The 14,631-nt window shown below is 33.3% G+C and overlaps 1 protein-coding gene across 2 annotated transcripts; it reads right to left on the minus strand.

The window, feature by feature from the left end:
* Positions 1–266: 266 nt before the first annotated feature.
* On the minus strand, positions 267–13,839 carry LOC114194120 (ubiquitin carboxyl-terminal hydrolase 12-like). 2 transcript variants are annotated; one of them, XM_028084181.1, is made up of 32 exons: positions 13,597–13,839; positions 13,165–13,234; positions 12,586–12,736; positions 12,337–12,494; positions 11,608–11,873; positions 11,301–11,519; positions 11,105–11,213; positions 10,904–11,019; positions 10,584–10,682; positions 9,883–9,992; positions 8,530–8,604; positions 7,428–7,506; positions 7,199–7,345; positions 6,349–6,429; positions 6,103–6,222; positions 4,860–4,982; positions 4,292–4,369; positions 4,108–4,196; positions 3,912–4,020; positions 3,522–3,590; positions 3,333–3,443; positions 3,049–3,104; positions 2,733–2,910; positions 2,549–2,650; positions 2,402–2,473; positions 2,148–2,213; positions 1,922–1,987; positions 1,655–1,741; positions 1,421–1,537; positions 1,192–1,266; positions 1,002–1,088; positions 267–837 (listed from the first exon to the last, which is right to left on the minus strand). In XM_028084181.1, exons 1-32 carry the CDS (start codon positions 13,624–13,626, stop codon positions 796–798), a joined length of 3,357 nt encoding a protein of 1,118 aa, XP_027939982.1. In that variant the 5' UTR covers positions 13,627–13,839; the 3' UTR covers positions 267–795. The 2 variants fall into 2 exon arrangements, with proteins under 2 accessions (XP_027939982.1, XP_027939983.1); XM_028084182.1 differs by having other exon boundaries at positions 13,165–13,231; positions 13,597–13,794.
* Between the last annotated feature and the right edge of the window lie 792 nt (positions 13,840–14,631).

The raw sequence follows: 14,631 nt of genomic DNA on the forward strand, positions 1-14,631 counted from the left end.
TCGAGATTGGATACCTATTATAAATTTACTCTTCTGTTGCATTGGATGGACAGAAAAAGTAACTGCTATATAAACCAGATTATACTATCTTCATTATGTGCAACAAAGTTTAAAATATGAAATAAAGGAATATGCACATCTGGTTATAACCATAGATCAACGCATCACTTCTACTCTAAAATGAAATGAGACTAGCACGGTAACGCAGGAAGATGGATGAGGTGCAGGAAGAAAGAGGAAATAAAAAGGTAAGAAATCAAAGGAAATGGAGCAAATGGTGCGGCAGGAAACTATATTTATGCTATCGGGTTATACTGAGGCTGACAAGTCTCTTTTACAACATTACATTAACTCTGCTACACCATTCCACAGCCCTCACTTAATTTGACAACTACTGACTGAACAAAATCTGGAAGCAATTAAGATAAACAAAAAAAAGTCAACCAACTATACCCTGTATACACTCACTAATCCAAAAATCTTATGTACTGATACAGTGCAGTGATGATGATGATCAATGACCTCAACTTGAAGAACTTCCACAGTTGGAAGTAGTAAAGCTCAACGGGCTGTGGTCAGCAGATAGTGTTGAGAGCAATGTCACTCCTTTTGACAGAAAGAATTACATACCACAATTTTAATATAAAATCTGCAGAAACCACCTGGATTGCTGATCTCACTAGTTGGCCTATACAGAGTAGCCTTTTGCTGTTTCCCTGTTTTTACAAGCCCATACATGTCCAAGAATGCCAAACTCATCCCACGCAAGACGAGAGCTCGTCAATACCAACTTTTCTAATTATAAATCTTTACGGGCTTCTCAAAAGTATGGCGATTCTGAAACAAAACCCAACAAATTTGAAATGGTGTAATCAAACAAGTTTTCTTAAACTTTAGAACTAAACTCCAGTATTACCAGAATGGTGGACAAACTCAACATAAATAAATACAAGACAAGAAATTTACTTCAGAAAATAGTTCTTGCAGACAAGATTACTCACCTGGTTGACAGCATATGATCTTTTTGGAGCATTATCAGTATGCTCCAAGCCAAGATACTGCTCCCAAGCACCATAAACATCTCTCCTCTATATCACAAGATACAATAGTTCACACATATGCAAATGTTACAGAAAGTGAATGGAATTAACACAACTGAAAAAACAACAATTCGCCTGTAAATGGGAGTACCTGAAAACGACTGGATACAATGTCAGAATCCTGAAGGTACTCAGGACGCCCTAAAGAAAAAAAAGCAAATTTCCACTGGCCAAACAAAAAATATAATAAATAATTAGACAAAATTACATCAAATTTAATAATATTTATGGACAATGAAACTACCACAAAACAAAAGAAAGTGTAAACCAAAATGGAAGGAACATAATATAACCACCGAACACACAAAAAGAGGAAATACCTTTGCAAACTCATCATCAGGAACTTGCAGTTTCTTTTGTATTCGAACTTTAATTTCGGTCAAAGTTTCCCCTTCACGTATGACCAAGAAAAATGGTTCCCCAAAGTTCTGAATTTGCTGTCATAACAAATCAAATGGAAACACATTACATATCATTTGGCATACAACTAAGTCGGAAGCTTTCACGATATTACAAACTGTGCTACGCAAAATGGATCAAATACAATTATATACCATTTGGTTCTGAGCCGTATCTTTCGTGAAATGATACACATGGATTAGGCGATCATGAGGACCCAGATTTTTCTCCTCTTCTGGAATCTGCAAACCACAAGAGTAGCAACTCATTTATATTGTCACATAAACGGAAATGAATAATTGATTCTGCATAAAAGAATCCACTGATGCAATCATATAGGTAAATCAAAGCAGGAACACTTCATGGATTAAAAGCTAACATCTCCCTTCCCAGCCCACTCAAAAACAGAACGAGACTACTACCTCTTCTGCACGTAAAGTCCAGTATTGATCATTAATATTTTCAATCTTCTCATTGGGAGGGAAAACCTGCACAAACAGAGAGGCAGGGTAACAATTAATTGCAAGATCACAAGTAAATGTAAATTTAATATTATATTGAATTCCGATTATTCGATAATTTTGATCAGAAAAATATAAACAATAAGCAATAAATCCACGATCAGTTAAAATAGAGGTAACACAACACCTTGTATATCTTGTGATAGAAAACTTCAAGCAACCTAAGCTCGGCTTCAGGGGACGACAATTCCACCTGTGAGAAAAATAATAAATGAGCAAGACTTATATCAAAAGAGTCACCACTTCAATAACAAACTGGAGCACTCAACAAAAACAGTAAACATGCTTCATGTATCTACTTTTTTAAAATACAGATTGAGGATATGATTTCACTGGTCAGTAAGAATACAATTTAGGCATGCAATACTAGGACAAAATAACCTTTGTTTTCAGATCATCAAGGACATCCCCCACAGTGCTCTGCTTTGGAAGCCTGATGGTATGAATAACCACCTTAACAAACAGTTAAAAAATGTCAGAAAAGATCTAGATAAAAACCAAAAGAAAATCAGATGACTATATACTCACTTCATCCTTGGTAGCATGGTGAAATGCAACTTTCAGAGTTTTCAAACCTTGTAATTCTGGCAGAGGGATGTCAAGTACTTCATAGTACAATATATCCGAAGTCTGACATGCATCAAGGGAAATAAGATGTTTTGATTTTAAACAAGAAACAAAATGAAAGATTATGCATTAAGTCAATGATTACCTGATTATAGTGAACCAGCATTTCAGACAAATGCTCCACACCACGATACTTAACAGGCTGGGGTTTTGGCTGCTGAGAGTAACAATTGTGAGGCGTAAGCCTGATTATGGATGGATCATCCAAACCAAGTTGTTGAGCCACTCTCTCCACTACATCATCATATTTATAGAGCCTTGACCTAGAAATTCATGTACAGCATATACGGTAAGGATGTAATTCCAAGCAAAATAATAAGTAAATACTTGCATGTTCTCTCAGCTAAAACTACAATATATTAGATCTAATGATTTGCTCCAATAAATTACACAATGCTTACATCTCGAGGCAGAAGTCATCTTCCTTGGGTTTATCAAGAGACCGAAAGTGAACAACCTAAAATACATGAATTGGATATTAAAATACTAGCAAACATCTTGCAGTAAAAACATAATGAATAACACATGGTGTATTGGTTACAAACATACTGATATGTGCAGGCATGGACAGAGGAGGAACGAGGAGAAAATGAAACATAATACAATTGAATGTTGGGTGGTGAATTTTAACATCACATCAATCCACACAGATTGCCTTTGATTGAACCCAAAAAAGGAAAAGTACCTGGCGGTTGTGCACATATTCTAGGTATGATGGCACATCTGGATAGCGGACATGCTCCTCATTGTATACAGCAGGAGCTTTCTGAAAGCATATAATATCTCCATCTTCTAACTGCAAATATAGAAAAACAAATCAATAAACCAATCAAAGATAGTAAGATAAAGTGCACCAATGGCGTTTATAATTTACCTGGCTAGCTCGAAATGTTAATTTCTTATCAATAGGTTCACACATAACATTTGGCTCAAACTTAATTTCCTGCACAACAATAATAGGCACGGTAAATTTACAAATGCCATGAGTAAAGTCACTCATTGAGATCAGAACCTAAAAAGTGTTAATCAGAACCTAAAAAGTGTTAAAAAAAAAAAGGTACGGGCAGAATAGATCTTGAGATATGGCTTTTGCTGAAGAGATCTTTTCTCTAGGAACATGATGTACTATGCATCATCAACCATCAGTTAGTGTAATTATTAAACAAATATAAAGTGTTTAGATCATACAAGGATGAAGTGCAGTCTGAAAATTTTCATGGTGTTTAGCAAACTAATAAAATGTTAAACGAGAAGACAAACAAACCTCATATAGTCCAATCTCTTCTTCGGGGTCATAACCAGCCATTTTATTTAACTTCGTCAAGATTTCCAATGGTTTACCAGTATTCTTCACAAAGAGCCTTCCAACATAACTGCCACAAGAGGGAAATACATCTGATGTCAACAAAGATTCATGTGTTGCCAAAACCAGAAGTTCAAATATAGACATTACTCAGTACCGTAGCTCCTCTTTCTCAGGATCATATAACTTGAAGAAAAGTAATATATCATCCTTTGTCTTGTCAGGTGGTGCAATAGGACGTAAATCCTAAATATTGATGCAGTTTGTCAGAATGACAGAATTTGAATATTCATGTTCATGCAATCAAAGTGGAATACAACTTCCATAAATACAAATATTACCAGCCCAAGCTCCACTTCCAAAAACAATTTCAACTCTGCATTGTGAACCTTGTTTGATACCTCTCTCAATTGTCCAACCTGCAATCCAAAACAGATCAATAAAAAGTATGAACAACATCAGATAGCACAGAAAGACGTGGCAGAAATTAAGCAAATAACAATAGAAGTAGTCACCACTATCTGCTGATCATAGAAGCAATAGAAGTATTCATCACCCTCAACACAAATAATAAAGCAAACCTCAGGGTCACAAAAATAGTTTAAAAAATGTTTACCAGTTGCTTTTCTTATTCATTTTCAGAAATAAAAAACTACCCAACCCTGGGAGAGATGAAATGGTTAAAAGCATAGCCAACACAAAATTAACTGTTGGTCCAGCCCAAGAAATATAATCCACAATAAGCAAATCAGCCAGGAATTTCACAAAATCGGCTTGTTGATATAGACATGAAGCATGAAACAGATTCAACATACATATGTGGGGTAAACAAGAAAAGGATATAAAGCTTGAATGCGGGTATATAAGCAAAATAATACAGAAAAGCTTCAATCAAGCTCATGAATTTACAGATTGTGCTTCTTCCATGGTTGTCAACGGTCGATTTGGACGATATGTATGGTTTTGCCGCTTTGCCCACAGCCAAAAGCGCTGGAATTGAACTGGTATATTAAACTCTTTAGCAACCTCTTCCTGTTAATCACACGGATCAGCCAGCGATCAGATTAAAAAAATGAAAGTAATGAAAATAGGTGTTTCGAGCAAGAATAAAGAAAGCATTTATATTTCTTAATAGTATTTGTAATATGTCATAGCTGTGTTAGATAAGTAACCATGCAGAACTCTTTATAAATATTTCATATACTTTCAGTTGCATTTTATTTTTAACCCTTTATGCTAAATTAAACTAAAATACCATAATAATCAGATAACAATGTTTAGTCAGCAATAACTTAAGGTAATTTTTAACACAATAACTCTGTTTTTTTCATTCAAGACATTTCAAATTTCTGTGCCCATGTATGTCCATGTCAATCAAATCTGTGTCTCCTGTTCCTTTTGGCTTTTCTTTATAACATCTTCAAATTCAAATAGAAAATCAAAGAACACAGATTTATATGGAATATGTTTTCATTCAGCTAAAGCTTCATAAGTTTTATATTTTAACAGTGTTCTAAAAATAACTATCACCTCAGAATAAGCAACAAAACTAATGATTTTTTCTTTAGCAGACAAATTAAACTTCTAGTTCCATGAATCAGATGTATAAAATGTTTAGTAGTAAGAAAAACTAAGATAGAAACAAATTCAACTTGGATTACAACATATTATCAGTATTTCATATACCACATCCTACGTGGCTTATCTTCGGTCAATTGATATTGACACTACTCATCAACTGTGAACATAATATTGTGAAAAGAAGGGGCAAATTCCATGTCACTGAATCCCTCTCACAAGGAAAAAAACAAAATTATAGTGTTGCTCTTTCTTTGAAAAATAATTCTACTGAAAAAGTACTCCTTTTTCAATCCTATTTTGAATTTTTTCCCATTCAAAAGCATTTATAATAATATAGTTTTCTGTCAACGGACAGTTTATAATATCCACAACATAAAAGAATCATAAACAAATAAGGCATGCTGTTAGAAGAGTAGTTTGTCCAGAATTCCAAATTTTCCAAATGAAAAGCAATTGCTTGACAAGAGAGATTTACTACAGAGATCAGCTCAAAACAGACAAGAAATGAATAAGATATGCCTAGCCAAAGCACATCTAGCACGAGAGCTAAAAGTGTGATTAAAGATTATACCTTAAAAAGGTTAAACGACGTTTGTTTTTGCACACGGAAACTCCTCACTTTGTCATGGTCTACAAGATCAAAATATATATCCTTTCCAATCTGCTCTGCAAGGTCTTCGTCTCGTGCCACCTAAGAAGTGTCACATGCTATCAGGTTATATAAAAATACAATTTGATAGGTGGCACACAGCACGTGTGTATTGACACAAACAGTATCCCATTCTGAATAACAAGTTAGAAACTAGCCACAAGGAACCTTTATAATAGTGTAAAGGTGAGCCTCCGCCTTTTCTTTCTTTTTGTGCTCCTTTTCTTCTTGTTCTTTCTTCAACCTCTCCTGCATTAATCCATTGAAGAAATTGATGGCAAATTTTTCAGAATAAAGCAGAAACAAAAAAAAATACAAATTTAAGTGACCACCAAAATAAGCTTGGTTTGATGTTGGCTTTAAATACTCCTAAGAAACTTCTCACGAAAAAATTATAAAAACAACTTATTAGTTTAAATCATCTATGTACGAGGATTAACTTATATTATATTATAGCTTTCTCGTGCAAAAATTAACTTTGTACAAAATGTGGTTTTCATCTAATATAACCATTGAATCATAAATATTACCTACATTACTCATCTCAAATCCAGTAAAACTTTAACAATAACATAATCAAATTGTAAAAAGTAAATATTATGTTTACTTGTTTATGCAGTGACAGCAAAGATGTCTGAACATAGAATCCCATGCAAACTAACCAGAGTCATCACATGAATGAGGCCAAAAATAAGTCTGGATTAATATTAAACTTAGCAAATGATTTGTAGTCTATCCTATAAGAACTTTTAATCCATAGAGTTTTGTATAAAATTACTCAAAAAAAAGTTATTATGTAGTGTAAAAGTATAACTTACTTTACAACCGTGTAAATTTATCCCTCATATATAGATAGATAACAGTTTAGAACAGTCATCAAGTAGACTGCAGTATCTGACTAGAACAAACTTGTTAAATTAGCCGTCTGCATTTATTTACAAAAATGCAGTTCAAACTTGTTACTATTTGACTTGGCATAATTTATATGAAGCCCAAAGTACCTAAAATGATCACCTACCCTTAAATGTTCAGCAATGTCTTTCTCATCCACATTGCATATTACTTTGTCCTTGTCAGCTTCCCGTATATACACCAGCATATAAGCATTTGAATATTTGGTGAATTTAAAAGGAGTGTTGTTAAACCCAGGATTTGTCTGTGGTAACTGTTAAAATAGGTTTAAACAATCAATAAGTAAATGTTCAAATATAGGGATCAATTCCAGAGCCAAATGAAAAAATAATTACCTCTTCCTCGCCACCATATTGCTCCTCTAATGCCCTTTTAGTGTCTTCTTTAGTTACCCTCTCGTCATCAAATTTATACCTAATAGTCATATACATTCTATTAAAGCATGCAGTGAAGAGCTCAGTAAATAAGCAAGAAAAGCAATTCAAAATGACAGAAAAAGGTGACAGGACTATCAGAAAGTTGCATGCTATGTACAAAAAGTACAAAAAATAAAAAGATTCATCATTTCAACTGTTTACCTTTGCAACACATATTCATTTGAAATATAAGATACCTATCATTTACAAGCTACACATAAATTAATGAATATGACTTTCAGTTTATGTTTAATTCAATAATATCGTTTACAAAATATTTTCCTTATCTACATCAAGTTTTTCACATGTATACATTGTTATTTAATCTGTTGTAAGAATCTCCTTTCTGATTTTGATTTATTGTGGTCTGACTTTGATTTTTTAACATTGATTGTTATGATTTAGCTCACATGTGAACTGGTCATTAAGTATTATCTACAGTTGTAAAATATTTGCTAACAGTCATATATAATATGTTATGTACACTAATTTGACTAATTATATACTATAGATATAACAAAATTAGATTGAGTATTTTAAAACCATGTATTCATGTTCTTAAATTAATACAAACTTATCAACAATCTGTAAAAACATAGTTATCATATATCCCATGCAGTATTTATATTAACTCATAATAATAGGGTACTATCAACAGACCACTTAAAAAATCAGTATTTCTTTAGTTATCCTAAGTATGCTATACAAGGATTATATAGTTGAGTTTATACAAAGTTACCCATATAAATCTATGAATGTGAATTTTCAATTTTAAGTTAAATGCTATCATTTACAAGATATTTTCCTTGTTTGTGTCATGATTATCACATGTGTATTTATTTTCTCCGTAACTGTGCATTTTGGCAGGATCCTGTGAACCATGTTACAATGAAAGCAGCAAAATCAACATTTAAGTATGTTGTAATGTGACCCCTGGTAGTCATCATCAGAAATGCACCAAAAGCACCTAGTTTATATGGCACTGAACAATTCAGACGTGGTAATTATAGTATATACATACCACTGGTCAGAGAGAGTTGGCCTGATAAAAGCGTAATAATGTCCACCATGTACACCACCACTATGAACCAAAACACTGGAAAAAAATTTAAATGTGTCAAAAAATATGCATTTGGATAAAAAGTTGTAATTGCACACTAATGGAAATCATCAGCACTAAGAAAGAAAAATTACAAATTTGATGAACTTCATTAATATTTTAATGTTAACTCCAAAATTTTAATATTAACAACTCAAGTTTTATTGTTCCAACATAATTTAAAAATTCAATCCCCCACTTGATTTGAAAAATTCGGAACATGCTTATCAAACTCGCATGTTGAGCTTACATTCTCACACCCTATGCCCGAGTTGACTCATAAGCAAACTTGTTTCTGAAGCAGGATCCATAGGCTCTTGTTGCAAACTCGATGAGCTCGGCCAAACTCATGAGCTTGCAATGAGTTGGCGAGTCAAAAGGAGTTTTCGTTTTAACCCAAAATAAATAAAAAAAACTCAATGCAATTAAGTTTGTTCTTCTCCTCCACCTAACGGATTAGGGTTTGCTGTTTTGGTCTCTATTATTTATAACATGTCATCCTCTTCTCAACATCATTTCACTGCATGATGGTGTATCATGCTCTGGGGTCACAGTTCTCTCAGCTCGTGATTTTTTATGTTAATGGTTCTATTAGCTCATGGTTTTCTCATATCATTGTTCTTTCCACTTGCGATTTTGATCTACTCACGTCACGTGGTATTCTGCTCTTCTCTCCTCGCAGTTATATAAATTTGTCATAATTTTAATTACTGTGGTTTGATGTGGTGTTTTTCAACTATAGAAAATTTAATTATTATATAATTGATTTTTAATTTTGTAATAGAAAATTGAAATTAGGATCAAATTCAATTGAGGGCAATCCAAGTGCATCTCATGTTAATTTATCTTTTGCAATATTTGTATGAACCTATTTATTTAGTATTGTGGACTTATTTTACTCAATTATTCTATTGAAATATTGTATTAGTATGTTATTTCTATAAATTATTTTTTTTCATAAGAAAGAGTTTACAACTCTAGAGTTTGATAACATTGATTCCGCAAGCTTGAGACGGCAACCCCAAGATAATTTTTTTTTGTTCTTTCCATTATATATCCTCAAATCATTTTCTCCTTCTTTTACTTTATCACTTATTTCTTTCTTTAGACTGTAGAAGTCATTGATTGTACTTGACTCAGATATATGGGGAAATTATGAGAACATATATATTGCTGCCATTACCACAACATTACCTATGATGAAACAAGCACCATGCACCAATTTAAAACAATGTGCTGTGGTAACAAATACTACTGTCATTATCACAACATTACCTGTGAAGTGTGTAAAGATTGCGGACATTCCTATCAGCTTCGGGTGATAAATATTTTCCATTCTCACGATCAAGGTCAAGTTGCATTGGAAACTCATAACGGTCATTAATCTACATAGCAGAAGAAAAAAAACTTTCATGTATTGAAAAGAGAGTTTAACCATTCCATCAAATGAGAACCCATGGAAAAAAAGGTAAAACTAAGTAATACCCATGATCCCTCTGGCAGAAAAATATCCCTTCAGGAGATTGTTTCAAATGATGTAAACAAATTTTAAGTACATATATACACATGCAAACAAACGAACCAACCAAAAGATTTTCCACCCAGAGCAAAGAAAAGCAAAAAAGCAGTTTCCATTTCAAAAAGGTATTGAGAAAAATGCTTGCAAAAATTCTTCATTATTTTCATCATTATCAAAAATGTATTGAGAAAAATGTATGCAGAAATTCTTCATTATTTTCATCATCTTGGGGCACTATTGTCCAACACAAGACATTTGCGAAATAACTTTCTTACATGAAGTAACGTTATTGTAAAGGAATACATACCACAAATAAAGAAGGATATAATGGTATTAATAGTTGAGCTACAGGAAATTATTTGAACCTTACTCTGACTGCAAACTTTATCATATGGCAGCAAATAAAGTACCTAGAGAAGAAAATATCCTATACACCAGAGTTTGTTTGACTACCAACCTTGACCATGGTATCCCGCATAAAGTCATATTCAAATCTCTTCAGCTGAAGCTGCAGAACAGGTGGGAAGTCAATGAATAGGACACCCTTCTTAGCATCCTGAAAAAAAAATGAAAAATCATCAGCTTATATGTGAAACTATATTGAAAACTTGTATATTTGAGTGCATTCAGACAGTAACTATAACAAACTAAAAGGATTCGGTTCAGAAATTAAAATTTGCAAACAATACTATTTTTGTAAACTCATAAGAACTAAAGATTTAGAACTTCTACAGATGATTTATTACAACCCGACTCAAATTAACGATTGCAACCAACCTGCAAACCATATTGCTCGGCATGATATTTGTTGTCCCCTTCAAGACGTTCAACTTCAACATATTTGTCAAAGGAAGCATATACATCAGGGCAGCCTTTCACATCAAGCTGAAGATCTGAAAGGATATGTAAAATTAAATTAGAACCTAGTGGCATGGTACAATTAAACCATAATTAACTTCAAAATGAACATGTAGGTACCATAAAACGACTCCTTTCTAGTTGATTTATAGTCCACATTGATGCATTCAATATAGTTCATATGATGTCCTTCAAATAACTTCTGTATAGTTCCCTCAACAACAGTTCCCTAATGACAAAATAAACAATCATCATGAAATTGAGAGAATATTCCACAAAATGTTATGCACAAAACATCCAAAAGGCCTTCCATTACCTTCATTTTGTCTTCAAGTTTTTCAGAAAGGACTCTGTTCAGTTCTTGAACGTCGTGCTGCATGAAAGAATCATATGTGTCCCATCCAAAAGATTTAGTGAGCTCCTTTGTTGCAACACTGGTGTCACTATACTGGAGCTTGTAGAATAAACTCTGCAATGCCAAAGGGATGCTTGCAGAGGGCATGTCATTCTCTGTTGTTGGCATGTGGTACACAGCCTGAAATATGACCACCATGACCCTAGTTCATCACTATCAAGCCAAAAAACTAAACTTATGAGAGAAAAAAAGAAAGATAGGGCCTGACCTTTCGAAAATAAGGAATGTGATATAAAGTTTGGAGTAGAGAATTCATATAACACGTAGCACCCTGGTTCTTAAGTCCAACATAGCCAGTCTCCTTTTTTGAATCATAGGTCCAGTAATCAACAATTCTACGAACAAGAACCTCGGCTTCAACTACAAGAGTGTCATTCACAAGATACCCTCTGGTAGGATCATACAATTCACCGAGCGGCATAAAGGACGTGAAACCCCAATCACTTTCCCGCGCATTGAATTGGTGTTGTGTGTCTACATTGTGTAAAACAAAGTTAGAACAAGACATGACAAGAGTATACCTAAAAACCATGACCATTTTCAATTTCTTCACTTATTAATACTAAAAAATACAAAGTACTAGATAAAAGGTAAATACATGCACTAAATAATAAATACTTGCCTTTACACTTACATGCATGAAATAATAAATACTTTACCATTTATTTCTTAACCAATAACCAGTGCCATGAGAAAGAGCATTGTTTTATTTAGCATGTTAATGATAATAGTTCGTTCAGGATAAGTCATATATCTAGATTTAGATACCATACTACAAGGAAATAAATACACACACACAAACATAAGCTGTTCATAAATTAATTGCAACAAAAATCCCACCATTTTCTATAACTTTAGTTCAAGCAATGATCTTTTCTACATACATATATGGTACATCATCTTGTAACAATGGCAAGGAACAAATTTAAGAGACTACCTTTTCTCACAGAATATTTATTATGGATTTGATTAATAACAGCCAAGCTAAACTGTGCGTATCTACTCCAGCCATAGGGCAAACTAGATGAATCTGCAACATCTAAATACATGGACAGATAGTCCACATTGTTCCCTTTCGGGAAAATAAGTACACGCCTGCTCAGTAAAGACAAAAATCAGAAAAGATCATTAGAGATAGGTCCGTCATTAATAAACTAAGCCAATGTGAAAACAAGATTGTTGATACCATTTATATCCACCAACAACAAATATTTCTGAATAAAGCTTCTTCGAATTCATTCTAGAAAAGTTGTCAATTTTCCACGTGAATCTTGTCGATGAAGGATCCTCGACAGGCTGGCTCTCCACAGTGTTGGCAGCATCAGGTTGTGCCACAACTAACAATCATCAAAATCAGTGAAAAAAAAAAACAATTAAGTATCATGCTTTAAGTCAGCCGATAAACAGAACAGGAGATGCGACAAAAAAAACTAGGTTCTCTACTTGTTAAAAGAAATGAGTAAAACGAGGAGAAAGACAATGACACGAACAGAAAAAAAAAAAAAAAACAAAAACAAAAACATTGTAAATAGACAACATCCCTAAATGTCAACTAACAAGAAAACACTTTTTGCCTAGAAAACCTAAAACTCTTGGACGAATTCGTCACTCCCTTCCTGTCTCTCTGTCAATAAAAAAAAATGCATGAAGTGGTTCCCTGTACTCTGAGAGAAATACCAATCGATCACATAAAAGCCAATATATGGAGTAACAAAACTAGCAGGGGTTTCTCGACGGATCAAAAGAGTAAGAAAGCAACAAGTACCTTCCATGGGTTGGTGATTATTTTCCGCCAAATCAGTGTGTGGGACAAGCATCTCCTCATCCTCCTGCTGCTGCATGAGCCAAACACCAAACAAAAACTAATCACTATAACCGTACTTCGGATCCACCGAAGAACCAAAGCCAATTAAATCCCCAAAATCCGAGCACGAAATGCATCGTAATTGAAGCAAATTCCAGTCTCGCAGATCAAAACCACAACCCCTAGACGAAACCCCATCACTCCCGGCCAACCCAACCCTCCGACCAGAACGACAATCAAATTGACACCATTAACCCGAACAGCAAAAGGAACAAAATCATGCAAGCAAATAAGAGAAAACGAGAAACGAGAAGCGAAATTGAAAACGCGCGAGTGAATGAAGCCGCGAAAAGGAGCACCGGGGGAGTTGCCGAGTGAGGGTAAGAAACGTACGTCAATGGGAGCAGGAGTCATCACAGTCATGGCGATTACGCAATTGACCTCGCGTGGGCGTTACTTGAGGGGAAGCAATGGAAGAGAGAGAAAGAGAGACAGAGAGAGAGAGGAGAGAAAAGGGGGAAGAGCACTGTAAGAAAACGAGATCACCAGAAGCTATTGCTGTGTTCCTATTGCTCGAAGAGGGAGAAATGTCTTTGGTTTTTATTTGGGGGGGTTTACCCACTTTCGGTATTTCACCCCTCACTTTCTTGGACAAATTTGTATCTTCTTCTCTCTTCAGACACTCTGCGAAATAAAATATGGAATTTCTTCCACTTTTTCTAAGACCTGTCTCATCATCTATATTTACTCTAATTCTATTTCAAACATGCTTATCAATCCAAATTAATTTTCTGCTTTTATTTTTACTATTAGATTAAAATAATAATATATAAAGAAGAAAAAAAAATTAAAAATTATTATTTCTTACATATAGTTATGAGAGAAAAAAAAACTAGTGATTTTTGAAGATTATTAAAATTCTTTTTTCATCTTTTTGATAAAAGAAGTTAACAAGATTTAGTGCTGAATTATAAATACTTAACTAGATTAATTGCAATTACTTTTATTCATATTTTTTATCGCATTACAAATATTCCATGTTAAGGACAGAATAAAATATTAAATTAACAACATTGGTTTTTTAAGAACAAAATAATTGATAAAAGATGTATCCATATGTTTTATCTCTTATCTATCAACATACATGGATCAAGTAATAAATATAAATTATATAAATTATTTATTATGACTATTGTACTAAGATACTGAGATTAAGGATTTTTTAGCTCCTTCAAATAAAAATGAAATTTAGATAACAGTGTACAATAATAATTATTAATTAAAACCATATAAAAGTATATATATATATATTTAAAATAAATATTTATAAAATAATACTTATAAAATAAATAAAAAATATCTATATTAAAATTATAAAAATTATTTATATTTTTTTATAATTTAATTAATTTTTATTATTATAAAAAA

The sequence above is a fragment of the Vigna unguiculata genome, chromosome 8 (genome assembly GCF_004118075.2).
Source record: "Vigna unguiculata cultivar IT97K-499-35 chromosome 8, ASM411807v1, whole genome shotgun sequence".
In the NCBI taxonomy this organism is placed as follows: Eukaryota; Viridiplantae; Streptophyta; class Magnoliopsida; order Fabales; family Fabaceae; genus Vigna; species Vigna unguiculata.